The sequence below is a fragment of the Talaromyces proteolyticus genome (genome assembly GCF_021365285.1).
Source record: "Talaromyces proteolyticus strain PMI_201 chromosome Unknown BGW36scaffold_4, whole genome shotgun sequence".
NCBI classification, from domain to species: Eukaryota; Fungi; Ascomycota; class Eurotiomycetes; order Eurotiales; family Trichocomaceae; genus Talaromyces; species Talaromyces proteolyticus.
Genome location: NW_025764280.1, coordinates 2044482 through 2070750, shown reverse-complemented (window position 1 = coordinate 2070750; position 26269 = coordinate 2044482). Strand labels below are relative to the sequence as shown.

Below are 26269 nucleotides of genomic sequence, written 5' to 3'. Positions count from 1 at the left end.
GCGCCCGGCAAAACGATCCAAGATCGCGATCGCCTGCAAGGGCTGTCGTTTACGAAAAACCAAATGCGATGGTGCAAAACCAGGTAAGATGACATATCGCCAATAGATGTTTTTAGCGACGCTAATCGAATCAAGTATGTGGCTCTTGTCGCAGGAGAAGAGATAAACCGTCCAATTGCATTTACGAGCTTGACTCAAGCTTTTCTCATTCGCTTTCGAAAAGGTTGCTTAGCCTCCCTATTCTGTAGTTCTCTATAGTCGTACTAATGGTGATCGCAGCTACATTTCTCGGCTTGAGGCTCGAATTCACGAGCTAGAGCGTGGGCAAAGTGCGAGTACTGGCTCGGTGAAGGACCTTACTACCGATAGCTATGAGCGAGAGAATGATACAACCTCACACGTAGGGTGCTCCAGTCTCTAGGTACTGCTTTCTCATATGGCTCACATAACATAGACTGAAGTTCCAATCCCTAAGCAAAATACACCACAAGCCCAATTGTATGATGCTTACTACGTATCTCCATTGGATGAGTCCTCCTTACCTCACAATGCCCTGGTGAATCGGCATCAAACCCATCACCGTCAAAATCATGTCAGTGGTAATACGGAGCTTACAAACAGTCCAAAATCACACGCTCGACAACCAGTGAACTCTTCAGGGCAGATACCGAGTTCTTTACAGATCAGATTGGATGAGACACGGCGCAAGATTCATTCCAGTGATTTGAGCGACACTGTAGATAATGATCAGTCTTTCGTTTCACGGCATAGCGATGTTGATGTTCGTGATGATGATGGCATGGGAAAAATCGATAATGGGCTACCTACACATGCCATATTCGGCACATCGAGCGTCGCGAACTTTATGAGACAAGTCCAGGCTACAGTTGATGCAAAGATATCGTCGATCAATGGTACACCAGCACCAAGACATTCAATTACTTCCCATTCACTATCCTCGTTTGATTCCACAGAGTCGCGAGTATATCCTGAGTATGTTCTTCCTCCACGAAGAACTGCAGACCGACTACTAGATACGTACTGGACAAAGGTTCATAATCTGTATCCATTTATTCATCGACAGTCATTTATTCGGAGCTATCAAAGACTATGGACCGGAGACCAGCCGGAAAGCGACAGTCCCACGTTTCCGTGCTTACTCAATATAGTCTTCGCATTGGCTTCCCAGCTGAGCGAAGATAGCTCCCCTGCCAAGCGAGAAGCCTTATCAAATGAATACTATAAGATAGCCAAACGAACTCTACAGCCTGTGCTTCTCGATGGAAGCTCCTTTGAAACTATCCAAATTCTTTTGTTAATGGCACAATACTTACAAAGCACAAACTCGCGCGACCGCTGCTGGATAGTGGTTGGTCTGGCTATCCGACTTGCGCAAAGCCTTGGTCTGCACTTCCCAGAGACAAGCGCCAACCTACCGCGGCAAGTTGATCGCGAAATGGCACGTAGGGTATGGCATGGTTGTGTGATGATGGACAGGTATGTTCCTTTCCATTTACACAATAGCTTGGCTGATGATATTAGAATATTATCCATGACATTTGGGCGCCCGTTAACGATCTCTCGGGCTATTGCTAGTGCAGTACCTCTCCCTGCACCTATTGACGATGAATATCTCCTCGAGTCGGCTGAAACATTTGGAGAACAGCGAGCAGGAATGCCATCACAAATTGAATTCTTCATCCAGACTGTTAAGCTATATGGAATGCTTGACGATATTCTTTTATCTCTGTATAGCCCAAATTCCGATAGTGCTACTCTCTATGGAAAACTTCAATGCTGGGACAACAATTCCATCTTTCGGGTTGAAGCAGGCTTGAGTAGATGGAAGAAAGAAATTCCTTCCTGTTTACAGTTCAATGGTCAAAATGAAGTTAGCAAGCTTGGCTCTGTCTTTCACCGACAATCCAATGTGCTTCAAGCACGGTAAGTAATCCAATACGAGGATTTGATCCAAACTTCACTCAGTTACTCAAACTGTCAGATATCTTCATTTGCGCATACTACTCTTTCGACCTGTATTCACATTCTTTCAGGATCGTGATACAACGTGGGCCGAGCTTTTCTCAGACGCCTTTCTACAATATTCAGTTGCTCAACAATGTGTGGTTCAATGCATCAAAGCGGCCCAGCAACTTGTTGAGCTTATCCATAGTAACCTACAGCAAGATGGCTCTATGGGACCGCTTCCAGCTTGGTGGTATAACGTGTTCTGTATGTTTGATAAGTCATTTCCAGCAACTATTGCAAGGATTCAGCTCATATATTATTAGATATCTACACTGCTGCCACTGTTATGACAGCTACCCGTCTATACCCATCTGTCGCTACTGATATCGATGAAAGCCTTTTAACCCAATCCTGGAACTGTGCTCTCGAGACATTACGTGCGTACCAAGAGTACAGCCGTTCCGCTAAAAGATGCCTCGTCACTTTGGAAGTCCTTCATGAGAAAGTTGTCGGGGGAATCCAGGCACAAAATGAAGAAGCCACGGAGCCAACCAAATCGTCCAGACTTGATCCATGGTTAGATGTGAATTCTACTCAGCAGTTGAGACCAAATGATGCACCAGAAATTCAGGATCTCGGTGATCTGGGGACAACTTTTGATATAATGGATATGGCATGGCTAGACTCTACACCATTTGATCTAGAATCATACTCATGGAATACCTATTGATGGGTGCTTCAAATGTAATAGTATGATCCCCAGAAACCTATTCCTTCTCAATTTGTTCACCTTCAATTTGAGTATAAAATAAAGCACGCAACATCTACATATGTAAATGAAATACTGAAATTCCTGTATCAGCCTATTAAAGTCTATCAGTGGCCTTAAAGCATTAAAATTATCATTCCATACCTACTCGAACTACTAGTAGTAATAATTGTTTAATTATTACCCCGCTTGAAATTTCAAGTTCGGAGTGTGACACGGGGTCCATACGGAAGCAAATCCGGGTTTCTCTGCACAAGCGTGGTGTGGCATTCCGTGCACCTCGAATGATTTTAAATTCGAACGGCTGGTCTCAAATAAAATAATTTCCAAGACTCATCAAATATCCGTAGTCTACGAACATTCTAGATTTAAAGAAAACCATGTCGTCAAACACCCTTAGAGAGGTATAACATAGTACAGTCGTCACAATCTACATTCATGATTGCTAAAAACTCCTAGGCTCTTCGCGAACTGGTGTACGCAAACCACATACTTCACTACCATGATGCAGTCGACGCATACGGACACGTTTCGATTCGCCACCCTGAGAAACCGGATGTTTACATTATGTCTGGATATCTCGCGCCAGCCCTAGTCGAGTCTCCGGATGATTTAATCGAGTATTACATCCATGACAGTTCTCCGGTAAATCCGGACAGTAAAAAAGGCTACCAAGAGCGTTTTATCCATGGCGAAGTTTTCAAAAGGTACCCGGAAATCAATTGCGTTGTCCATAGCCATGCTGAGCAAGTGCTACCGTATACCATGAATGGTGTAGCCCTGCGTCCAGCTTTTCACATGGCTGGGTTTTTAGGTTTTTTTTTTCTCCTTCTTTTTGTCTCTGTCAAATAATATCAGATTCTGATCAGATGCCAGGCCAGCATGTCCCCATCTATGACATTACAAAGTTCTACCAGGATGGCGACCAGCAAGATATGCTGGTCAACACAGTTAAATTCGGCTCCGAACTTGCCAATCTATTCACGGAGACCAATAACTCCTTATCCCCAAACAATAAGTCTCCTGATCACACCGTCGTGCTCATGAAACGGCATGGCTTTACTACACTAGGGAAGAATGTTCCAGAGGCAGTCTATCGGGCCCTCTACACCAAGACAAACGCGGGCGTTCAGACAAATGCAGTCATGCTTCATAAAGCTTATTTTGGATCACAGGCTGCATTTGATCAGCAGGACCTTCCGTATTTGAACGGCATAGAATCGGAGGGTTGCCGGAAAATGAATGAGGGGACTCAAGATAAGCCCTGGAAGCTTTGGGTCAGAGAGGTTGAAGCGTCGTCGTTATATAAGAATCTGACTTAGATCGTATTTACATCTAAAATACTGGACTAAAAATAAAATTTGAATATCTAGCTAGTCTCAAATATCATCTGAAATGAGGTATCTCTAAGACAAAATATAGTTAGGTCATCTAATATCGAATAATACTATTCACTTAATCTACCCGCTTTCAACAGAATTAGCACTCCTTTGGCTCCATCCACTGACTCTAGATTCTGGAGACATCAAAGAGAATTGTTATTGCTGTTACTGAAACACGTAGACCATTCCCGCCCGATCCACACTGACGGTCATTCCATACGGTACCCGGAGGATAGCCACGTCTAATATAGAGTCCAAATGGCTTTTGAGGAGTTGCTGCTGCTGTAGGCTAATGACAGTGCTTCGAGGTGGTCTTGAAGCACTGGTGCTACCTTTTTTACCGCTACCACCACTTCGACTGCTAGATCCAGGAACATTGGGCATGTGCTCCGTTGTGACGGTGAGGCTAGGTGCTGGTTGAACGCTCTCGTATCGGGGAGTTGCAGCAATTCCTGCATCAGATGCTGCGTCAAAACCACTCAGTATACTTGAGAGCTCCGGCCGAGCAAGGTCCCAAAATCGAATTTTACGGTCCGACCCTGCCGATATCGCAAATCCACATTTAGTACTCTCTTTACCATCCGCTGGCATATCGAATCCAACATTGAGAGCACAAATGCCATTCCGGTCTCCGATCCCGGGTGAAGTTGGCGACAAATTTGTGTTGGGTTCGATGCCAGTTGACGACGTACTCGCGAACCGACTAAGCATTCCTTCCGGCCGGTCTTCATCCACTCGCCAAGGTTCATAGCTTTTAGTAACCGTATTCATCGCAACTAAGTTGTTTACAACCGATGTCCGATGGCTTGAAGAATTTCCATTCGGTGAAGACTGGTTGCCGACCGCGACTGATGGGGATGCTGCTCGGTATACCTCTCGGCACTGGACTTTTTCAATATCCCAAACTGTGACTTCACCCCCATTTCCACTTCCTCCCGCAACGCACACCCATCGACCGCGGCCTTTGGTTGGGTGAATCTGAAGTCGATGGATTGCTGTTCCACCTGGAAGACCCCAAGCTTTCAACCTGACTCGAAATCGAAGATCCCAGAGGTCCAAAATACCATGTGAAGTCCCAACCAAAAGCCAACTACGTTTACGATCGTAGCAAAACACTGTAGGCGTCCCGTGATGAACTGGATTTAGCAATGAATAGATCGGAAGCATCGTCTTCATATCAAGAGCTATGATACGACAAGTATTGGTGGCAATGAGTAACGTCGACTGGGCCTCCGAGCGAAAGTGCTCCACCCAAGTGGCGTATTCAACGGCACCATCATTTCCTGTTGGCAGCTGGTATTGACGAACAACTTGTAATTTGCCGTAGCGCACTGTTTCATTTACTTTGTGATAGTCAATCTTAACTGCCTGAATGCTTCCATCGGTAGCCCCGCTAATAAATGTGTACGTGTTTTCCACAAATGTAAGACATTTTACCTTCGTGCCAGGGGCATGGCGGTATGTCTGGCGTGATCTGGGCGTTAAGTTCTTCTCCAGTCTGGTAGTATCCCATACTTTGACAGTACCATCATCTGAGGCTGTAGCAAAAAAGGAGTGGTCGGGTGCAGCTACTACCCGGTTAACTGGCGCTGTATGCTCTCCGAACATAGCAACGAGCACGCCTTCAGGCCGCCAAGGTTTATCCGTATTCTCACCACTAGCTCTCTTGATTGGGCGGCGGGGATCTACTTCTTTCACAAACGGACCAAGATCGAAGAGATCAGTAGGATAATTTTCAGCGAAAACATTGTCTAGAAGCTTCAGGATCACCGGATCATTACCGCTATAGGAATGTCCGGCATGGTATTGTTGGGGGACTGTTTGCTGAACTGCATTCTCTTTTGCCATTCCTAAAGGAGATGGCGAGGTCTTGCGTTGAGAATGGACATCTACTTTGCCGAATGCATTCATCGAATTCATACTTGTTTCGGCGTAAGTTTTGCCACTGTCTTTGCGGTTCAGAAGATTTATAGCACTTGATTTTCTTTCAATTCGGTTGAGTGAACCCGTTGGGGTTAGATTTCCCGGGTTTGTTGCTGTTGCTATGCTACCCCGGTCGAAATTCTTGTCGGCATCTTGAAATTTTGCAGTTGCCCCCTGATCGATGTCCGAACTTGGGGCGGAAGACTCCTGAGAGGCCGATTGGGGGGCTGGCGAAGGTGAGGTCGAGGGGCTTTGTGGGCCATTTTTTATGGCCTCTACAGCGGTAGCACTTGATCGATGGTGTCTTTGGGGAGCTGCTGCCTGAGAATTAATAGTTGTAGACGCATCTAGTAGTGCGTCTGCTATTGTGTGAGTTTTTGTACCCTTGTGTCCCTGTGTGGGTTCATAGTCCGTTGACAGCCTTCGTTGCTTGATGCCTTGGTTTTTGTCGAAGAAAACAGTCTGTGGTGTAACCCCAGACTGAGCCAATGTTATGAGATTATTCAAATTAGACGTTTCCGCCACATCGGAGCTTCGGCTTGACCTCATACCCACTCTCCAAACATATTCCCGAAGAACAAAGAGCTTGAATTCGTCCTCTTGAGTCATACCGAGGCTTCTTAGCCTCGAAATCCACTGTTCGTCTTCTTCGTTTTTAGGCTGTCCAGAGAGAGATACCTGCCTGGGAAAACCGCGGCCAACGAGGACATCATTAACATTTAAACTGAAAACGCTGTCTCGGTTTGCAGCCTTCCAAAATGCCCCTTTCTCAGACTTCTGCGCCCAGACAAGAGCCATATCGTACACGGCCTTTGGTAGTGGACGCTTGAGTGCGTCAAGAATTTCACATTCTGTTATCGCGATGATGTTCGTCTTCAAAAATGGTCGTACAAGCGGTGTGAGAATGGAATGTTTGTCTGCAAAGGATAGAAACTTTGAGCATGTTACCACAAAGTGTATCGCCGCCTCTCGAATCCATCCATTGGGATGAGGAAAAAATCGGACGACAATGTGAAGCAGCTCCCATGTGGTTGACCTTTGGAATAGGCCTAGATCAGCCATTGCTGTCATGGAACGAATAACTCTCTCGACGACGAAGTCCTCCGCATCCGTCATCGATGGTACCATTAAAGGAAGAATAAACTCTTCAAGGCTTACACTTCCGACATAAGCTGCAACACCAACAAGCGCCTCGAAGAATGCACACTTGAGTATCCAATCCTTGTCGTTTAAATAAGTGTTCAAATGGCTCAAAATTACCTCATTTGTTTTCGCATTTCCGAAAAAAACACAAAGACTCGGAACCGATCCAAGGAAAGCGCGACGTACAGATGGATCGCTGTCAGTAAGAAGAGACTTGGTATGGGTTTCAAAGAACTCCAAAAGGTCAATTTTCCCGACATCATAAAGGTTATGAAAGCTAGCATCCTCAGTCCAGTCAGCTTCAGAGCCAGCAGGAATGACAGATCGTAGCCGCGTGTCTGTCCTAAGTGCTTGAATCATATCTAAAAACCTCAAAGATGATTGCGAAAGTGAGGCAATGCAAGAAGCATATGCAGCACGGACCATAGGACTAGTGTTGTTTGTCGTATCTCCAGTCAAGGGGTAAAGTCTGGGGAATATATACTCTGGGAATATATAGGCGTTCACTGGAGAGACGACTTTGACCATGGAAAGAAGTTGGGCGAGGGTGCGTATTGCTGCCACTCTGACAGCATCAGATCGATCATTGAGTAAGGTCATCACGTATGGCAGAATGCGATCCAGTTTAGACTCGTCAGGAAGCCGTTCAGCAAATGCCAAAAGCAAGTCGCAAGCCTTCACTTTGGCGGAAGATTTTGCCGTATTCCTTAAATTTGACACAACGACAGTAAGAAAAATGAGAGCACCCTCTTGTGGCTCTGATTTTGAGGATGCATGCTGAGCAGCGGGGAGGTCTAAATGAACCGGGAGGACCTGGCTGGTGAGTTTTGTGGTAACCATTTTCGACCCATCATCGGATAGTTTGGGGCTAGAGCCTAGGAAATAAGATATTTTGTCAAAGTCTAGGTAAACGCGGTCTATTCGATCATCGGGCTCGCCTGTATTGCCAGTCTCTGCATCGACATGTGTCTTTCCTGAAGTTGGTTCAGTAATGAGAGACATATACTGATGAAGAAAACTGTAAAAATATTCTGGAAAAGTCTTGTGTCTCCAGAAATTGAGGTATTCTTCGGCTGAATATCTCGACTCAGGGTCAATCTGAATCATATGAAGAATCAACTCCCTAACATCTCGATCTTCTATTTTCGATAGATGGCTATGCTCAGGACTATATTCTCCTTTGCGGTACTTGTAGAACTGACTGAGTGTGAAAATAGGCGCTTCAAGAAAGAGCTCTGCAATGACACATCCTGCGCTGAAAATGTCCATTGCCCAGTTAACTTGTCTTCCTTCCGGCTCTTCCCCTGCCTCTAGAAACCTTTCCGGAGCAAGATAACAGGTTCGTCGACCAGATGTATCAAAATAGAAAGAGAAGTCCGCTGGATTGTCTTCTGGGAGAAAGGTTGGCTTAAATGAAGATGAAAAATCAGATAGGTACAGCCAGTTCCACGAAGTAACTAGAACATTTTCAGTCTTAATATCTCCATGAAAGATATCTTGAGAGTGACAGTCGCGAAGCGCACACAGAAGTTGAAAAGCGATCCATTTTTTTTCAATGTGCTCTAAGAAGGGGCGCGTGCTGTAATCGTTAGCCTAAATGTAGAGTCTAGAAAACCCCAAGGAGTTTGTGTAGCCCAATTACCTCAATCTGTCGTACAGAGAGCTGTAGATGTATTGGCGAACCAAATATCCACTAGTACTAGTCTCCAAGATGCGCTGGTAAGGTAACGCATTAGGGACACTGGCGAGCAGCTCTCTTTCACCTGGGAAGAAGTGTTAGAGGATAATAAGCAAATCCCAGAGAATGGTTCCTACGGGTTATTGCTTTAACGTAGGGGTCCAGCTGTAAGCTTGGGTACGGTTTCATGATAACTTTGACAAAAGCTAAGCCATTCTGCTGGCGAGCTCTGATGCTTTTCATAAACCTTGCTGAACCCAGGGACTTTTCATACAGTAGATCCGATAGCTCGGGCACGTCGATACCGGCCGACCCTGCGGACAGGGAGGTCAAAGAATAGCCCTGACCCATCTCGGCGCAAGTACGATGGTGACTTTCCACAGAAAATTGGGCGCGAGATGCAGGAGTGGCTGGACTAGTTCATGACGGCTGGCCTGACTCCATAGCATGCAGCCAGGGTGCAAAGACTAGTCGTGTTGGCGAGAGCAGCTGTAGAAAGTGATGGCATGCCGGATCAACCAGCAAGGGCATCCCGATGATTGATGATATCGATGGACTGTTAGTCTGTTGTGGTGGGACTGCGGCAAGACGTCACGCTCCAACGTCTCGTTAGTAAGCAGCCAGTCCGCCGCCCCATTGGCCCGTGCCGCCCTCGTGGCCGAACTATGAGACAACAGCCAAACGGCCCTCCTGGTCGCTTTCATCCGCGCATCTCCCCAGCGATGGAACCTGGAGGTCAATTTCTCTAATTTATACCCTTCTGCACATGCGATAATTCTGGATGCGATACAGTTTCGACTCTAGATCGTCGGGCAACAGCATTTTGTACGCCAATTTGGCACTCGCAAAGGCAAGCTGAGTGATTCGCTTCTTCCTGCCGAGACATCTCCAGTCAGTATAGAATCTCTATTTTGCACAGCATTTCAATTTGATTTAAACCCATGGCCTAGCGGCTTCGTTACATTTGTAATCCGTTGATTCTAATATATTCTCTTAGATACGTATTCCTCCTTTCATTCGACACCAGCAGGTCGACTCCCCTGCTAATTTTTATCTAGCGCGATCGATAGCAAAGTCTACACTGATCCTGAATTGCGATCATGGTGGCTAGACTCTCTCGATCGTTCTCCTCTCACATGCTAGATGAGAACGAACTTGAATTGCCTGCAATTGATGATGCAGACTCTATGCAGGATGTAGCTAGGAAGATCTCCCAGTAAGTCTGACAGGCATTGATTGTGGCGCATGATCTAAGCAAACACAGGTACATCATAACCGCAATTCCAGATGTTCCTTGTTCATTCGATGATATGAGGTTATCGGTAGTTGGTCACAGATTACGGCCACTAATAAAGCACCTGTCTGATAACGTTCATAACCCGACTTTGATCTGTGCTCTTATGTAAGTCTTATACGAGGGCTTCCCAATGAATATTTGTTGGCTCTGACATCCCAGGGTTTTGAAATGGCATTTTGACAACCTTCCGGACGATGAAATCGGCCTCAATGAGAGTCGTGGTCTTGCCTGTGAATATGTTGCCTGGCAATTTTTGACTTCATTAAATCACCGAGAAATTATAGAGTTTCTTTTGCAGGATCTTTCTGACTCAAGACGGCCGTCCGTGACCACTGAGGATCCTGAGCAAGGATCCCTGCCTACTACCAGAGAAGGGTCCCAACTTTCACACGAGAGGACTCCTCTGTTGGCAAACTCAGCTTCATCTGTGTATAGCGTATTCGATTCTAGAAGACCACTCAACACTGGAAACACCTTTAACGAACCTGGCATAGACAACAACCAGTTAGCGTTCCATGGTCTCAACGCGTTGGAGATCGCGGGAATTGTCCTTGCTAAGAAGTTTCTTAGCCAGAAAGTTGTGCAAAGAATTATTGATGATATATGGCGCGGCGAGATTGTTTTCTGGGATAGCCTGAATGTGCATGCAAAGAAAACGCCCCATGTTTCTAGGAAAAGGTAAGCGGAATGGCTCCGTGAAAGACTCAGGTATCTTACCTCTCCTGTCAGACACATCGATCCTTATTGCCGGCTTCGTATCCCAGTGTATCGCAAAACTTTCGAAGCAGTGTTTTTCATTTCGTTCCTTACTATATACTACGCGGTTTTAGCACAGCGGAATCCCAGTGCAATCAATACAGTGGAAATCCTCATGTACATCTGGATCACAGCGTTTGCCTACGACGAGTTAAGCGGCATTTTGGATGCGGGAATGCTCTTTTACCAGCTGGAGTTTTGGAGCCTCTGGAACCTGGGGATCATTGGCGTGGGCATCGCTTTCTTGGTCTGCCGTGAGTCATTTTGGTCGAATTCTGCCTTAGCTGAACTGCCACCACCCCCCTTGAATAGAATCCAAACTCCTCTTAAGGCGTCCTTGGTCTGTGGGTCGTGTCTGAATGATTGTTTCAGGTATTGTTGGCCTAGCCAAAGAGAGCGGTTACATCATCGAGCTTTCTTTCGACATACTATCACTAGAGGCATTGTTTTTAGTCCCTAGGTGTGTTCAATAGTGACCGCTCATTGCCATTGTATGGCATGCTACTTGCGTGATATTGATGCGGTGAAAATAGGATTTGCTCTCTCGTTAGCTTGAATGCCTATTTTGGGAATCTAGTATGTGTCTATTTTAGGCAGCACAGCCTCGTTGTTTTGTTCTAGAAACCTACTAACATGGTTTACCTCAGATCCTAGTCTTAAAAGAAATGACTAAGGCCTTTCTAAAGTTCATGCCGGTTGTCATAGTGTTATATCTTGGTGAGTGGTAGTTGCTTCTGTGTGGCGTAGGCATTGGCTAATTCTGATTGCCAAGGGTTCCTGACAACGTTTACCATGCTAGCTCGTGATCGGTTGACTCTTAGTGAAATGTCTTGGATCCTTGTCAAGGTGTTCTTTGGGTAGGGCACACCGACAGGTCCTATCGATTTTCCAGGGAGCGGCTAATGATGAAAACAGGTCTGCAACGCTTGGTTTTGTATGTCACTGCCCGGTTGGCCGATTTATTGTTTTTGTATGGTGTGGCTGAATTGATTGGCTCTCAGGACATCGCGCAAGATGTAAGTGTGGCTGTTGTTCTGTTTTTCTAGAATCGGTTGGCTGACAGTGCACGCTTTTTTGACGCGCTATTTTAGATCTCCCCGGTCTTTGGCTATGTTCTTATGTGAGTGTTGATTTCATAGATCAGCGCTGAGTGTTTCGATTCCATATGGCACCCACTCTATACAAACCCAAAGCCGCATTTGCGGTGAGTCACGTTGATCGGACTATAATTTTTCTATTCGATATTGCTATCTTCTATCATAGTACAAGGCGAAGCGCCAGCTTTGCCTTGTGAGCAAACAAGCGCCGCGCTGAAAAGATCTAGCCAACTGACCATTATGATTCCATGCCACTAGGATAATTTTCGTCTGCATGACGAATATCCTTTTGATTTCGTCGCTGATCAGCTTGATGAGTCTGAGCTTGGAAGGAGTAAGTTTGTTGCAATCTCCTCCTTACGTCAGGGCGGGTGTGCGGGACAAGGGGTGTGGCTAATCACGGCGCGCAAATAAACACAGGTGATGGCACATGCGCGGGAAGAGTATCTCTTCCAGTCAGTGCCCTCAGTAATACGTACCGTTCGGTCGAGCTGATATATGCATAATTAGGCTTTCGATTTATGTACTCGAGAGCAGCAGTTCTCGCCGGTTAACGTATTTTCTGCCTCCCCTAGTGAGTTGCCTAGTTACGCCCTTGACATGCGCCAGGGTTTGATGGTGCTAAACACGATGCTGTTGGTCTAGAATTTAATTCCGCTGCTGTGCCTGCGACCGTTACGACTGATCCTTTCGTCAGAGGCATTGCGGCGACTCCGCATCGTGCTGTTGAAAGTTACACATCTCCCATTTGTGATGATCATCCTAGCGTATGAAGCTAGACGACGGAGATCTCGACAGACATTTCAAACCCCTCCTTCGTCGGCTACGCTATCATCCATCTGGCGAGAATCGCGGCCAGGACGCACTCTGGCAAGTCGGGCCACAGTTCCCCGGCAGCCGTCGACGCGGTCATTGGATGCTAGGGACGAAGCGTGACGACGGCGCTGACTCCGTTGAGGACCGTTCCGAAGGGCTTATTGTGGGTCAGCGCTGGCACCGGCAGAGAGCTTGGACTTGATCAGGAGGTGGACATGGCACTGTCACACTGGAGAAGCCCGGATTTTTAATATTAATTAATATTTACCTGCGGAGGGCTCGGCAGAAAGCCAAGTCCGCACTTCAGAGTACAGACGTGTACCAGTCAGCGATAGATTAATGTTATAGATTGTAGATTATATATGTCATATGATGCGCATTCCAAGGCCAAGGCCCTGGTTCAGACACGATTGACGATTGGAGACTGAGGTATTATTGTACTAATTACTAGTAACAATCACGCACGTCGTATAATACTGCTGTATTATCATAGCTACTATGGCCATTACTGCCAGGGGGTGGAGAGAAGGAGGGGTGCCTGGCGCGGCGCAACTGCGGGAGCTACCCGCTGCAACGAGTGGTTGACAGCCGTTCAGCGACGGCCGAGGCGCCAATTGCCACGGCGGATCGGAGCGGGAGCTGGCCGCGCCTGCCGATTCTGACATCTCGCGGCCGTCCTCGATTAGGGCTTGGACGCCAGCATTCTCTGCTTCTGTACTGTCGCAAAGTGAATGCAATGGCTGGGCGCGCGCAGAAAAGAGGCGAAGAAAAGGGGGGGCGCCATTTCCACGGCGTGCCCGTTCTGCGAGGACTTGGGGTTGGGTTAATTCCGGGGACAACGTCGATACATCCATCCTCCATCGCCAGACAGTCGCTCGCTCCAGCGCACATTTGTAGATCTTCATCCTCGACCATCATTCTTCAGCACTCTCAGCTGCTTGTTCATCCGCCGCTTCTCTTTTCTGGAGATACTCGGTGGGAAAAAGGATGAAAAAAATAGCACCCGTTTGGGGGCAGTGGCTGCGACTAGGCTGGCACTGGCAGGATATCACACTGGCAGGCCACGCTCACACAACGCTGGCAGCGACACACCACCCACGCAGACGATCCCTCTGGCCTACTGCTGCACCGGCCAGCAACGCACGACGGCCACTGGCTGGTGATGCCTGTTTGCGGGCAGTTTGCTGCGACGGCGGCCTTTCACGTTGCAGCATCAGACACACACAGCCGCCTCGTTTAGCTAGTCTATCCAGACTGTCGGGTCCGGCCTAAACTGCTTCAAGCAGTCCCAAAAATGAAGGACGAAAAAGCACTCGCTGCAATGGCCCAGCGTGCTTCCCGGCCGCCGCTCGTCATGCAGGCTTTTCCCCTCTGCGTTGCCCTGCACTCCTGCACCTCCTGCACTGCTGCGAGCTGCCTGCGCTGCCTGGCCCTGCGCATATCTTCAATCCCACGCTCGCGCTGCCTTTTTGCTCACCACCGACAAGAATTACACCGTTCTGCACTTGCCCCTCCCCAAGCCCTGCCCCCCGTTAAGATTTCTTATTGGATAATCCCCCAAATGACCGGTGATTCGCCCCTGCTTGCCACCTCGCTCTGCTTCCATCCACACCTGCAGCCCGCCGGAGGTACCTGTCGTCGCGCCTATCTGATCGACGCCGGACTCTCGCCCGACCTGGTAGACGCTCGTCTTGCAGAAGTCTGCCTTGCGGACACTGGCTCGATCATGTTTTGACTTACTTCCCTCTCTGGACAAGGTACCCCAAAGGGAAGCATGACCCCCAGTCAGGTTGTCTTGGAAGCGTCATCACCTATTAATTCCATGGCAAGCGCTGTGCTGCCCTACACTCTCGTTCTCAGGCACTTCTCTCGGACGCCCGTTACTGGCAATCTCGTTGACCCACCTTGCATTTATATATACAGGCCTTCTTCCCATCTTCACCATCGCTGTCACCCACATAGCTGATCCCAGTTTTTCGAGTGCTTCAGCAGCGCATTCCTCTCGTTACCGTCTACACCGTCTACAACCTGCTCTGAAGCATCATCTGTCTCACGCGACTTTGTCTTTGTCCAGTTGAAGCATACGCTTCCTCACTCAACACCATGCAACCTAAGCAATCTGCCACCGCAAGTCCAAATCGACGACCTTCTTCGGAACACCCTTTTGGTCTCAATGACTCATACCTCCGCTCGTCAACCTCGGTGTCAGTTAAGATGGAGCCTCAAGACTACTCCCCTCCGACGACGATTGGCCTAGGCATCGTGCCGGACGTTGCCTGTCTTCCGGTGACTCAGTCTCTACCCATGCATGACTGGGCGGCCCAGCCCATCATTGGCACATCAGCATGCTTCAATCCGACTATTGGAGCGCCAGACTACGGTCCCCATCCGTACTTCCGCCAACAATACCCAGGCGATCCAGTCGTCAGTCAGTCTATGATGCGCTACTCAGAGTTGCCTCGCGACCATACTGCTCCAGTCTACTACAACGCGAATATGAACACGAGGAATAGTCAAAGTCCGGTATACCACGAAGCTACAGTGTGGCCTATCACTCCGCAATCGCAAATTAGTACCCCTGTGCGATATCCGAAGCAGGAACCACACACTCACAGCCCCACGTGGGAACAGTCGCTTTCGCCCTCGGGGACAACACTGTCTCATCGTTCGTTGGCAGTTGACCAGAGACTCGGCGACTTGGGAATTGGGGGCGAAAGCCACGAACAAGATGGGCGATCCCCATCAGCAGATGTTTCGGAGCCTGAAACCTGTCACCGAGGGTCCGTTGAAAGATCCCCATCTTTAGATTCTCTTTCTCTAGGTATGCAGAATATGAACGGGAGTGAAAGACAGAGCTAACTGAAACTTTAGAACTAGGGCTGTTGTGTGAAATCTGCGGTAGAAAATTCACCAGACGCGCAAATTGTCGAGAACACACCAGGCGACATGATCCGAAACAGAGGACAATTGTTTCCTGCAAGGACTGTGGAAAGACTTTTGGGCGGAAGACGGATTTGAAACGGCATTATTCTACGGTAAGCAAATTTTGTTCCTGAATGATTGATACTTTTATACTGATAAACTTGAGAAGGTTCATGATGGAGAGAAAAGGTTTTCATGCGAACGATGTGGTCGAGCTTATAGTCGGATGGACACTCTACACCGGTGAGTATTCTGTTTCGAGAATGCAAAGACCGCTGCTAATGTATATCCTCAGACACAATAAAACCGGCTGTTCAAGACGGAAGCGCAGGTCACCATCCGCCGAGAATAGCGACAAATTCAAACAGGTTCAACGCCGGACTTGATATGATAGAGAGGCGCCAAACTCAGCTTTACTTCTTTGTGTGGATTTTTTGCATTATCATAGTTAGGATTACAGCATTCAGATCGATTTATGCATCACGAGCGCTCTTCTTCTTACGCCTTTCTTGCGTTTGTCTTCCAGCTGAATTTCGAGTCAATATTTCCTAGAATGGATGTATAAGCAGAAATTCTCCAACATGTTTAGCCAGTGCAAATATTCTTTTTTTTTTCTTTTTTCCTTTTTTTAACAATGGCGTTTAACATGCATAGACGATGATTCTATCTGGGCATCGAAGAATTGAAATTCAAACGCTATAGACGTGGAAAGACTAAAGATTTACACCTGTTTCTATATTACTTCATATCGAATCATTCTATGAACGAATATCTATCACGGCGGCAATATCAGCGCCGTGATCTCATTTCTCTTCAATCAAAGCCTCACGCTACCCCACACTTTCTGCACATCTGCAGGCACATTTCCCCCATCACTCTTCTCGCTGAATAAATGCAAATCAATTGCAGCACCCCAAATGCCTGGCGCCTGAGCACATTTCACCACGCCAACGAGGCTTAAGGCTTAAGCTTGCGTTGGGCTCTACACTGTCAGTACAACTAATAGTTCTGTCCCCCTAAACGCTATGCTTGGTTACTGCCACGATTTTCGGCAAAATTTCGGCCAGGGCGTGCAATTAAACTGATTACGTACGCATTTCTCCCAGGCCTGGCAGTATTACTATTCATCATATTACTGGATGATTATTTTTATCAGTGCAACTGGGATCCTCATCATCGGCGACTCGGTATTAATTTCAGGAGGCGCTGGCGCCCATCATCCCCACGTCGAGCCCTCATGGCCAATGCTCGCTTTATTAAAATGTTGGCGCTAAACACTCTTTTTTCTTTTTTTCTTTCCATCATTAATATAATTAAACTTCCCGAAAACCCTGTTTTTTCTCACGGTCCACATGATTATTAGACTTATTCCTGATAAGCATAAGCCGTAAGGAGAGACCTGCAGACGCACGTCAACGCTGTGACTAAGGGCTCGAGTGCCACCAGGTTCATTTCATGTGAGCCCAAGCTAATACAGAGTATCATAGCTTTTAATATTGCGTATCAAACTACAACTCCGTCCTCCAAGCTTAGTTCCGGTCCTAGACTGAGCCTCGTGGCCTGGCCCAGAATAATATCCTGACACGACATCGATCATCGGGACTGGGGGCGGGGAGGTCGGGAAGCCAGGTCTCAGAAACTCCCCGGGTTGATCCAAAGCTAGGACGCTTGTGAGAGACCCCATTAGTAGATGCATTTTCCAAAGCAAGGATCATTAAAATTACAGTCGCTAAATCAAATAAAAAGCACATCCAGCGCTCTGAAATAGCGTAGTCGTTCGGTTTCAGCCTTGTCAGCTGTTTTGTTTCTTGAAACACTATACAAAACACGAAACACAAAACACAAAACACCCAGTTCATGGTCTATACAGCATAATAAGACATAATTGCTATTCTTAGCTCGGCCGAAGGAGTCGCGTGGCTCAGCTGGATGCGCTGTGCTGTATTGACATTCGGCACGGAGGATTAATCATTGGATCTGGCATTAGGGCTTTGCTTACGAGTATTTGACGCGCTTTTAGTGCTCTTCCGGCGTCTAAACCATGGCGATCATGCACGGGGCCTTGATCTGCACTCATTGGTGCTAATAATATTAACTGCTGGGAGGCCGACCAATTGATTTTTGGTCTATCCAGTCTCTGTGCAGCCCTTAGAGTTTATGACCCTTGCTCATCAGCCCCTCGGCATCACAAAAGCAGAACAGGCAGCCGGCCTATCACTGCTGCTGATTCTGCATCTGTGTTCTCGCTCGAGGCTTCGTGGGGTTTTCTGTGACTATTTTAGCTCACTAACACACTGACCACGAGGTATTTTCTCTTAGTAGAGTTACATCAGTCGACGCAGGCTAGGACCTCACCAATCATCAATCATCGTTTCCAGCCGAGCCACCGAGTGTGCAGGGTCAGGTTTCAGGCATCATGCTTGTTCATTTGCTGATTTGTGTTTTGGTTCAGTGCTTGTCGTTAACGCAGTACAATTTTTTATTCAGTCTAAGTCTGGTGATGGCCTGCTTAATCGATGCATGTTCGCCTGTGTTGTCGCGGCTTTGCGCTGTCCTCCCGAGTATGCATAACCAGGCAATGTAGAGGCCGATGTAAGACTACGTTTGGGCAATAGGCACTGAAAAGATAGCTTTACAAATACCCTTCACCCTTACTATATCGTGGACATTTTCGTATCCTCTGGTCTTGATACATAAACTATATAGAACAGAGGGCGACTCTGTTTATAATTCAAAGGAGTTGATCAGTGTCAGTAATATTACTAAGGTCAACTGGTGCGAAGGAACTGAGATATGAATATTATTGAACAATCAATTGATGTATTTAACTTCTTTCGCAGTCTACCTTATAGACAACCAAGGCAACACTCTTTGCTACATATATATATGATATGTGCCAGAAATTAGCTATAGAACCCCCCTCTTTTGGTGTACTGTCAAGGATATGCGAGCATACTGGTGACATCTATGATAACGTTACAAATTCTACAATTTTATAGCGTAAATGAATCATACTTAGATCTGGGACGATAGCCATGGGTAATTATAATTCTGAATCGTGGCAAAGTTGGAATTAATGCTAGATCCCCGTATATCAAAACTTAGAAAAGGGGGTATTGCACAATGGATCCTTTATGTTTACTACATACCAGTTGACGTCAACCTAATGTCTAGATTGGTTTATTTGTACTTGACTGCTATTGACATCTCCATAACACGTTCCTTATCAATCTGGCTATCAATACCTATGGACTATCTAATAAATAAATATATTTATATATATAGAACGCATATCTAGATTCACCACCTGATATTGTGTGTTGTTTATGTGGCTAAAAATATATAGAAATCGATAATTTTGGTTACTGTTTTTGAATACATCTACAATATGATTATCGAAGTGTTCATTAGCGCCTGTGTGAAAAAGTCAGGTTATGCCCATGACAAATCAAGACAACGAAAAATCAAAGAATTTTCTATGTATCTCTTCAAAGAGAGGTTATAAATTGAATTTCTTGCTTAACAAAAGACTTACAGCCCGCCGATCCTCTCGAATAATTGCGGCGCTATCTTACGGACTTTCTCGGGGAAATGCTGCAAAAGAGAGAAGGGGGGGGAACCTCGTACATAATTATATGTAGTATATCCATTTTTGAATTCCTGACAGCATGAAAAAAGATCGGATTCAAAGTTAATCTGCAATGTGCTACTATATAGCACTAGTGTTTGCATCGCTAGGTGAGTTGTCAAGCCGTCTAACTCCGTTAAGCCTAACTGCGTGCTCATTGGATAGGATATTACCGTCTTTGCATTATTCCCGGTTGGTGGAGATGCAAATCCCTGATATGAAGATTATTAATGTTTGTGGCTTATAGAAATGTGGTCCTAGGAGTATTGCATATGTATTGGCCTTTTAGCTATCTTCAGGCATTAGTCTGCAGATCTCATATATCAGCTTTACGTGTCATTTGCATTTTTTTAATTCACAAGACTGGAAACAGTCACTATGTTAAGGTAAGGCTATGGTCTATCGTTTTATTGAGAGGTAATTGAATTCTCTATTTATAATAGAAAACTTTTCCTCTCAGAAACAAAATAAAGTAAAACGTATAATTGACTACTTGTAATTTTATAGCTTAAAGAAGACCTGGCAGAATTTGAAGTTTTGGACCAAGCGTTTGTTAATATTTTCGTTCGATACATATAATTATACCTAGAAGGTGTAGCTATATGGTTTTGCTTTAAAAGAGAGAAATATGGTAGTTACTGTGGTCCCTACGAGCCCTAATTCATGTTCTCTGTCTGGATGAGCAAATTTTCAAGAATTTCAATGTATCTACTTCCAAGCTTTACAAAATAGTTTGCTCACTTTTGCTTTGTAAAAATAGGAAAGCAAATTGGAACAAGGGTTATTCTACATGTGCACACATGTGCACTATGAGCTCCCCAAGTAGCCCCAGCGACGGTAATTAAAGTTGAGCGAGCCACATTTCTTAAGTGTTGTCTTAATAGAGACCTTCTATGACGGTCTGGATTGATATCGGGTCTAATGCCTAACTGCTCAGGCAGCAGCTGGAGAGGTCATGTGATTTGAGCGTTTGCGCACAATGACAACACACCAGAAAGCTCTTGTAACATATGTCACAAACGAACGGGTCATACAAGCGAGCGGATCGATGCAAATCACATACAAAATAGCCTTCTTTCAGATTCTAATATCTTCTAATTTTTATATTATAATCAACCACTAAAATTAATTATTTAATTCATTACTTATAAAATAATAATATAATAATTTTCACTAGCTGAAAATAAAAATAAGAAAGCTTTTAAAGAATAGAATATAATTTTATGTATTTTTTAAACAATCTAACTATTTTTATAAATAATTTATTTTAGAAATTTAAGAACTATAGAATATATATTTCTAGATTATATTTTATTTGTATATTAAATTTTAGGGTCAGTTATAATATAACAATTGGGAGATATTAAGATTTAAAAAAGGTCTATTTTGTATGTGATTTACATTGATCTGCTCGCTTGTATGACCCGTTTGCTTGTGACGTACGTTAGATTAGTTTCCGTCATCATGCTCAGTTTTCTCGATAAAAAGCACCAATAAACTTATTTCTTGATTGGCCCTTCTCCCCTTCTACTATATTATTAGCCCTTAAAAAAGAAAAAAAAAGAAAACTTTGGGTTTAAATTTTATATCACCAAGATACCTAGATAATATGATCTTGGCAGTACCCAGAATTGTCAATATTATCTATTCATTTATATCGAAATGACTCCATGGCCTCTAGCCCGATATCAAAATGGCGACCCTCCATAACCGAAGAAAATATATTGATAAATTTTTAACTTAAATGCAATCGGGGGATATTTCATGGGAGGAGAATTTTCTCTCCTCCAAACTCTTATTCTTATTCTGCGGTCATCTACTCCCAATATCACCCATCTATCTCAGTTATCTAAAATAATATCATATCAAGCCTTTCATGCTTATATCGCATCTAGTTCCTTATAGAAATAGCATAGAAAATCTCCAAAATTCAGTGCAATTGACTAGGTAGCCATTGACAATGCTCCTTTCTTAGACTGAGGATGCCTGATTTATTGATATCATGAGAAGAAAATCAGTGCAATTTCGATAACAACCTCTTATTCAACAAAACCATTATAACCTGAGAGTCTCAAAGTTTTCTGGAGCCTCCTGACTAACAAGTTTCCTATAGACGTTTTAAAGACAAGGCTTTCTCATTATGGATCCAATACCTTCTCGGCACATCACTTTGCCCTTTGACATATACAAGGACAGGAAGACAGTGTTCTCAAGCGAAGTCACTGACGTCCTATTAATGTTATATCCTCAAACCACTTCTCTGTCATTCGTTGGATATTTCTTGATATTCCACCTCACTTCTCTGTCTCCCAAGCCCTGGCCGAAAACAATTGGTGGCGTACAATCATATTTTACGATTGGTGAAAATGATATGGGTCGGCTTTCTGCTTTTATCAATGGCTATGGCAAACAAAATTTTCGCGTATGCTGCGATATACCCTCACTACCTTCACACACGAAGTTGATGATATTGGACATAAAATCAAGGCATTAATACAAGGATTAAACCTAAACCTAACTCTACCCAAAGGGGGTAGCTGGGCATGCCCGGGCGTCGGTGTTTCCGAGTCTCGGGGACGCCAGGCTCGGCGGGTATTTGCCCAGTTACGCCCCGGAGGCGGGGAAAACTTGACTGCAACTCCTGACAATCAGCATACTTTTAAGAATACAAGGTTTGACTACGCTGGGAATTTAACAGCAATAATAGCAACCACAACAACTCTACCTGCTATCCTCTCTCATCATGAGCTCCACAGCAACAGTCACCGAAACCGTCGCGCCGGCACACGTCGTGATCACCGCAGACAATGTCGCGACTCTCTTCCCTGACGTTGACACTTCTCTCGCGCACCAAACGCTGCCAACAGCGAATGGCGATTCTTCCACGAGAGAGGGGGGTGATCTTGAAGGCTACGACGAGGAGCAAGTTCGTTTGATGGAGGAGGTTTGCATTGTTCTTGACAATGATGACAAGCCAATCGGTAGTGCAAGCAAGAAGACCTGTATGGACTTTTTTTCTTTGTTGAGCTTTGACTTCAACATATTAATACTCACGAAATTTGTCTTTAGGCCATCTTATGACAAACATTGATCGGGGACTCCTTCATCGTGCTTTTTCGGTTTTCCTCTTCGACTCCAACAATCGTCTATTACTCCAGCAGAGAGCCGCCGAGAAAATTACTTTCCCCGACCTATGGACAAACACCTGCTGCTCGGCAAGTCATGAAAACCAATAATTTGATACTGGAATATCGACTAATATCTTCTGTAGCATCCGCTCGGTATTGCCGGTGAAACAGGCGCAGAACTATCCGCCGCAGTCGAAGGCGTGAAGAGAGCCGCTCAGCGAAAACTCGACCAGGAATTGGGAATCAAGGCACAGCAGGTCCCGCTTGACAAATTCGATTTTTTGACGCGAATTCATTACCTTGCTCCTAGTGATGGGAAATGGGGAGAGCATGAAAGTGAGTCTTATTCATCCACAATCTAATATAAAAATAAATTGTATACAGCACTAACATACGCCCTAGTTGACTACATCCTCTTCATTCAGGCGGATGTCGACGTCAATCCAAACCCAAATGAGGTCCAAGATATCAAATACGTCACCCCAGATGAGCTCAAGAGCATGTTTAATGATCCAGCGCTGAAGTTTACCCCGTGGTTCAAGCTGATCTGTAATTCGATGCTTTTCGAATGGTGGAGTCATTTCGGTGCCTCCACCTTTGAGAAATTCAAGGGAGAGAAAGATATTCGCCGCATGTGATAGGGCAATGTTGGTGTTTTTCTTTCCCATCACGAGCCCGTCTCATGTCTTTTCAATGATACCACTTTTTGAACTTCAAAAATATCCGACCTCTTAACAATCTTATACGACATCAACGCCCACTACTGTTATAGGAGCTCTAGATTAATTCAATAGCATCATTCAATTTTATTTATGATATCCTTAATGACAAGTAGCTCCTATATACGATTGCTAAAACTGTACTATTTACCGCCGGCCCTTGCCTTTGCCCTTTTTCGATGGTCGAGCATTCTTTTCCTTTCTCCTCTCTTTCAACTTCCTCGCTTTGCGAATATCTTCATTATTCCTCAACTCATTCTTTGGCGCACGACCATTTCTACCGTATGAAGCAGGACCACCACCGCCCTCAGAAGCAGCTTCCTCACGCTCCCTGGCAGTTGCTTGCTTCTTTTTCTTCTCATAATCACCGCGCAGCTTGTCAAGCTGTTTCGGCGCTTGTTGTTTGTTATGTCTGAATTTCCGACCGGATATTGATGAGTTAAAGTCCGCCGAAAGTGCTGTATTCTCAGCCTCGCCCACACGAGGCATACGACCCATTCGTTTCCCTTTCTTCCAGGCATCAAAGCGCCCGCTACGGAAACTGGACGCAATTTTGGTCCCGCTTTCGCCGCGTACCAAGGCCGATCCGCCTTTGGAGCCGTCTTCATCGTTACGCCGAGAAACATATTTTTTGTGACGCTTGTCCCAACGCATAGCAGACCGATGTTCTCCGAACCCGAGCTTTTCGTCAGCCGTCAGGTCCATTGTCGCATCCCGCGAGGCTTGTGCGAAGTTAGAGTTGGAGCCAGAGTGCACACCATAAGCACGATCTTCGACAAGGGATGTGTTAGCAGGGATGTAAGACATGAAATATTCCGGGTTTTGGAAGGAATTTGTGGCCTCCGAGGACTGTTTAGATTTGGATTTGTTGCCTGAGTATTGAGAGAATGTAACTTCAAGGTCAGATTCAGAAGCCATGGACATGTTGTCTAAGTTGTCAAGTTGATCATTCTCATCGCCATCAGAGAAAGTTAAACCCTTCTCAATGTTGTCATCACTTCCTTCGGCGGCATCTGCTTCAGCAGCCTCGGTGGTTTCTTCGGCTCCAGGGCGCTGCTTCTTCTTTTTGTCAAGCGTAGAACGTACTCGTTTTATTGTTTCGAAAGCCTCGTCGTTACCTTTTTTGCCCGTGCGTCTACCACCGATTTCAAAGATGGTCTCCTGTGGCCGGTATCCGCCAAGACGAGCGAGCATCTTTTCACGCTCGACTTCCATCTGGCTGTTCTCATCATTAAACAGTGCATGTAATGAAGTCCAGTTTTCTGAAGTAACAATATCCTTTGCCCGCTTTGCGCTTTCCAAGGATGCAGCATTTCTTGTTCGCATATAGAGTTTCTCACCCCTGTTCGAAACACCTTTTTGGGCGTGCAAGTCCTCTGAGTCGTCTAGAATCTTTGTAACCCACTCACAATGAGTGGAAATGGCATCTCTCGGTAATCCTCCGACAACAACCTCTTCTGAATAATTGACTTTGTCAGTTTGTCGCCCAACAACCAATTTCCGGCCTAAGAAAAGTTGCAGATCAAGCAGGTAGGGGGCATCTGTATCCCGTACGAGACTGTAGCTCCAACCTGTTTGACCAGCACGCGCAGTTCGTCCGACACGATGGACAAACACCTTGGGCTGCGAAGGGAAATCGTAGTTGATGACATTCGCAAGAATGGGGATATCGATTCCACGAGCAGCCACATCCGTCACAACCAATATATTTGTTACCCCATTTCTGAACCGCTGTACTTGAATATTACGAGCAGTCTGATCGAGAGAACCATATGCATATGACACCGAAAACCCAGCTTCCCGGATAATGCTGACCAGGTAGTCGACATGGTGTTTTGTGGCAGTGAAGACGATAGTCGAGTGTTTCGTAGGCGATGCGGTCACATTAGCTGCTTTGTCCGTTTCAAACCTTTTACGTTTTTTCGACCACTTTTGCCCAGTTTTCTGTTCTTCCGCGAAGCGTTGAGCTGCCCCAGTTGGCCCGGTGGGAATTTTGATCACGTCGTTTAGAATGTAAAGCAGTGCGCCCTCCTTATCCGCAGACTGTACTGTAAAAAAAGCGTTCTGCAGATCTGGGGATATCTTTCCTTCAGTATCCAATCGGATAAGTGCTGGATCCTGTAGGCCAGCCCTAGCGAATTCCACAAGTGATTTGGGAAGAGTTGCAGAAAACAACAAAGTCTGGCGGGCGGCAGGGAGACCGTGCAAAATTTCAGTGAGCTGAGCAGCAAACCCCATTTCGAAAAGTCGGTCAGCTTCGTCGAACACTACATATTTCACACTTGACAGATCAAGCCCCATCTCGACTTTCAAATGCAGAAAACGACCAGGGGTTGCGATAACGATATCCGGGTTGCCAACCATCACACCGAATTGTTCCTCCAGGCTATCGCCACCAACCAACAAAACTGACTTCAGATCGGTTCCACGACCGAGTTCCTTTACAACTTTCAACGTCTGAAGCGCCAATTCTCGCGATGGAGACAGCACCAAACCCCGCATCCCAACTTTGCTGCTGTGGCTCTTCAGCTTCTCAATCATGGGAATGACAAACGCAGCTGTCTTTCCGGAACCGGTGCGGGCCATTCCAACGACATCCTGCTCGTCCAAAATAACAGGTATAGTTTTGCGCTGAATCGGCGTGGGCACAGAGAAACCTTTGCGGGCAATCGCTTTGAGAAGCTGCGCATTCAAACCCATGGCCTGAAACCCACCTCCCTTCTTGACCGTTCGGCCCTTGAGGTTGGACGACTTCCGGTTTGCAGCGGCTTGGGTTGCGGCAATGAAAGCCTCATCGTTGCCGTCGTCATCATCGTTGACATCGTCGAGCAAGTTCAGACTGGCAGCCAGTATTGGTTTTTTCTGTTTCTTCGGTTTCGACAGTTCCCAGTCTTCGGCGTCGGAAGCGGCATCATCTTTGAAAAGAGCCTTTGAGATATCGAACTCGCTTTCGGAGACGGCTGGCGAAGCCGCTCGGTCAGGCATAGTTACGAGGGATGATGGTGCAATCCAGCTTCTCGTCCTCGCGCTTGCGTTTTTCTAT

General features: G+C 45.9%; 9 protein-coding genes across 9 annotated transcripts; 7 read left to right on the top strand and 2 right to left on the bottom strand.

Moving 5' to 3' along the window:
* Positions 1-388: 388 nt before the first annotated feature.
* Positions 389-2698, top strand: BGW36DRAFT_338677 (fungal-specific transcription factor domain-containing protein; the record flags this gene model as incomplete). The annotated part of the gene is made up of 5 exons (XM_046213019.1): positions 389-400; positions 455-1497; positions 1543-1944; positions 2003-2232; positions 2292-2698. Exons 2-5 carry the CDS (start codon positions 800-802, stop codon positions 2696-2698), a joined length of 1737 nt encoding a protein of 578 aa, XP_046074526.1. The 5' UTR covers positions 389-400; positions 455-799.
* Positions 2699-3117: 419 nt separating this feature from the next.
* On the top strand, positions 3118-4059 carry BGW36DRAFT_459924 (class II aldolase and Adducin N-terminal domain-containing protein; the record flags this gene model as incomplete). The annotated part of the gene is made up of 3 exons (XM_046222070.1): positions 3118-3141; positions 3197-3551; positions 3614-4059. The coding sequence occupies 3 exons, from the start codon at positions 3118-3120 to the stop codon at positions 4057-4059; spliced, it is 825 nt and encodes a 274-aa protein (XP_046074525.1).
* Positions 4060-4081: 22 nt separating this feature from the next.
* Positions 4082-9421, bottom strand: BGW36DRAFT_375073 (uncharacterized protein). Its single transcript, XM_046215723.1, has 3 exons — positions 9001-9421; positions 8828-8948; positions 4082-8764 (listed from the first exon to the last, which is right to left on the bottom strand). The coding sequence occupies exons 1-3, from the start codon at positions 9212-9214 to the stop codon at positions 4285-4287; spliced, it is 4815 nt and encodes a 1604-aa protein (XP_046074524.1). The 5' UTR covers positions 9215-9421; the 3' UTR covers positions 4082-4284.
* Positions 9422-9963: 542 nt separating this feature from the next.
* On the top strand, positions 9964-12040 carry BGW36DRAFT_425622 (uncharacterized protein; the record flags this gene model as incomplete). Its single annotated transcript, XM_046220143.1, has 11 exons — positions 9964-10079; positions 10128-10265; positions 10320-10838; positions 10890-11170; positions 11289-11376; positions 11450-11492; positions 11564-11633; positions 11689-11773; positions 11832-11850; positions 11918-11932; positions 12008-12040. 11 exons carry the CDS (start codon positions 9964-9966, stop codon positions 12038-12040), a joined length of 1407 nt encoding a protein of 468 aa, XP_046074523.1.
* A 2083-nt stretch (positions 12041-14123) lies between these two features.
* Positions 14124-14564, top strand: BGW36DRAFT_425621 (uncharacterized protein; the record flags this gene model as incomplete). The annotated part of the gene is made up of 1 exon (XM_046220142.1): positions 14124-14564. The coding sequence occupies one exon, from the start codon at positions 14124-14126 to the stop codon at positions 14562-14564; it is 441 nt and encodes a 146-aa protein (XP_046074522.1).
* A 368-nt stretch (positions 14565-14932) lies between these two features.
* Positions 14933-16137, top strand: BGW36DRAFT_425620 (uncharacterized protein; the record flags this gene model as incomplete). The annotated part of the gene is made up of 4 exons (XM_046220141.1): positions 14933-15650; positions 15701-15864; positions 15921-15994; positions 16047-16137. 4 exons carry the CDS (start codon positions 14933-14935, stop codon positions 16135-16137), a joined length of 1047 nt encoding a protein of 348 aa, XP_046074521.1.
* Positions 16138-21416: 5279 nt separating this feature from the next.
* BGW36DRAFT_375023 (uncharacterized protein) lies at positions 21417-21923 on the top strand. The gene has a single exon (XM_046215722.1). It carries the CDS (start codon positions 21520-21522, stop codon positions 21871-21873), a length of 354 nt encoding a protein of 117 aa, XP_046074520.1. The 5' UTR covers positions 21417-21519; the 3' UTR covers positions 21874-21923.
* A 199-nt stretch (positions 21924-22122) lies between these two features.
* BGW36DRAFT_395828 (isopentenyl-diphosphate delta-isomerase) lies at positions 22123-23145 on the top strand (the record flags this gene model as incomplete). Its single annotated transcript, XM_046218089.1, has 4 exons — positions 22123-22381; positions 22449-22594; positions 22651-22843; positions 22910-23145. The coding sequence occupies 4 exons, from the start codon at positions 22123-22125 to the stop codon at positions 23143-23145; spliced, it is 834 nt and encodes a 277-aa protein (XP_046074519.1).
* A 160-nt stretch (positions 23146-23305) lies between these two features.
* Positions 23306-26265, bottom strand: BGW36DRAFT_375020 (putative ATP dependent RNA helicase). The gene has a single exon (XM_046215721.1). The coding sequence runs from the start codon at positions 26209-26211 to the stop codon at positions 23374-23376; it is 2838 nt and encodes a 945-aa protein (XP_046074518.1). The 5' UTR covers positions 26212-26265; the 3' UTR covers positions 23306-23373.
* Between the last annotated feature and the right edge of the window lie 4 nt (positions 26266-26269).

Excerpts from the sequence above, each read along its gene's own strand:
- BGW36DRAFT_375073 (XM_046215723.1), bottom strand. The coding sequence starts at position 9,214 with ATGGGTCAGGGCTATTCTTTGACCTCCCTGTCCGCAGGGTCGGCCGGT. Across the intron at positions 8,949-9,000 it reads CTACGTTAAAGCAATAACCC|GTGAAAGAGAGCTGCTCGCC; the intron begins GTAGGAACCATT and ends ACTTCTTCCCAG. Across the intron at positions 8,765-8,827 it reads TCTCTGTACGACAGATTGAG|CACGCGCCCCTTCTTAGAGC; the intron begins GTAATTGGGCTA and ends TAACGATTACAG.
- BGW36DRAFT_375020 (XM_046215721.1), bottom strand. The coding sequence starts at position 26,211 with ATGCCTGACCGAGCGGCTTCGCCAGCCGTCTCCGAAAGCGAGTTCGAT.
- BGW36DRAFT_375023 (XM_046215722.1), top strand. The coding sequence starts at position 21,520 with ATGGATCCAATACCTTCTCGGCACATCACTTTGCCCTTTGACATATAC.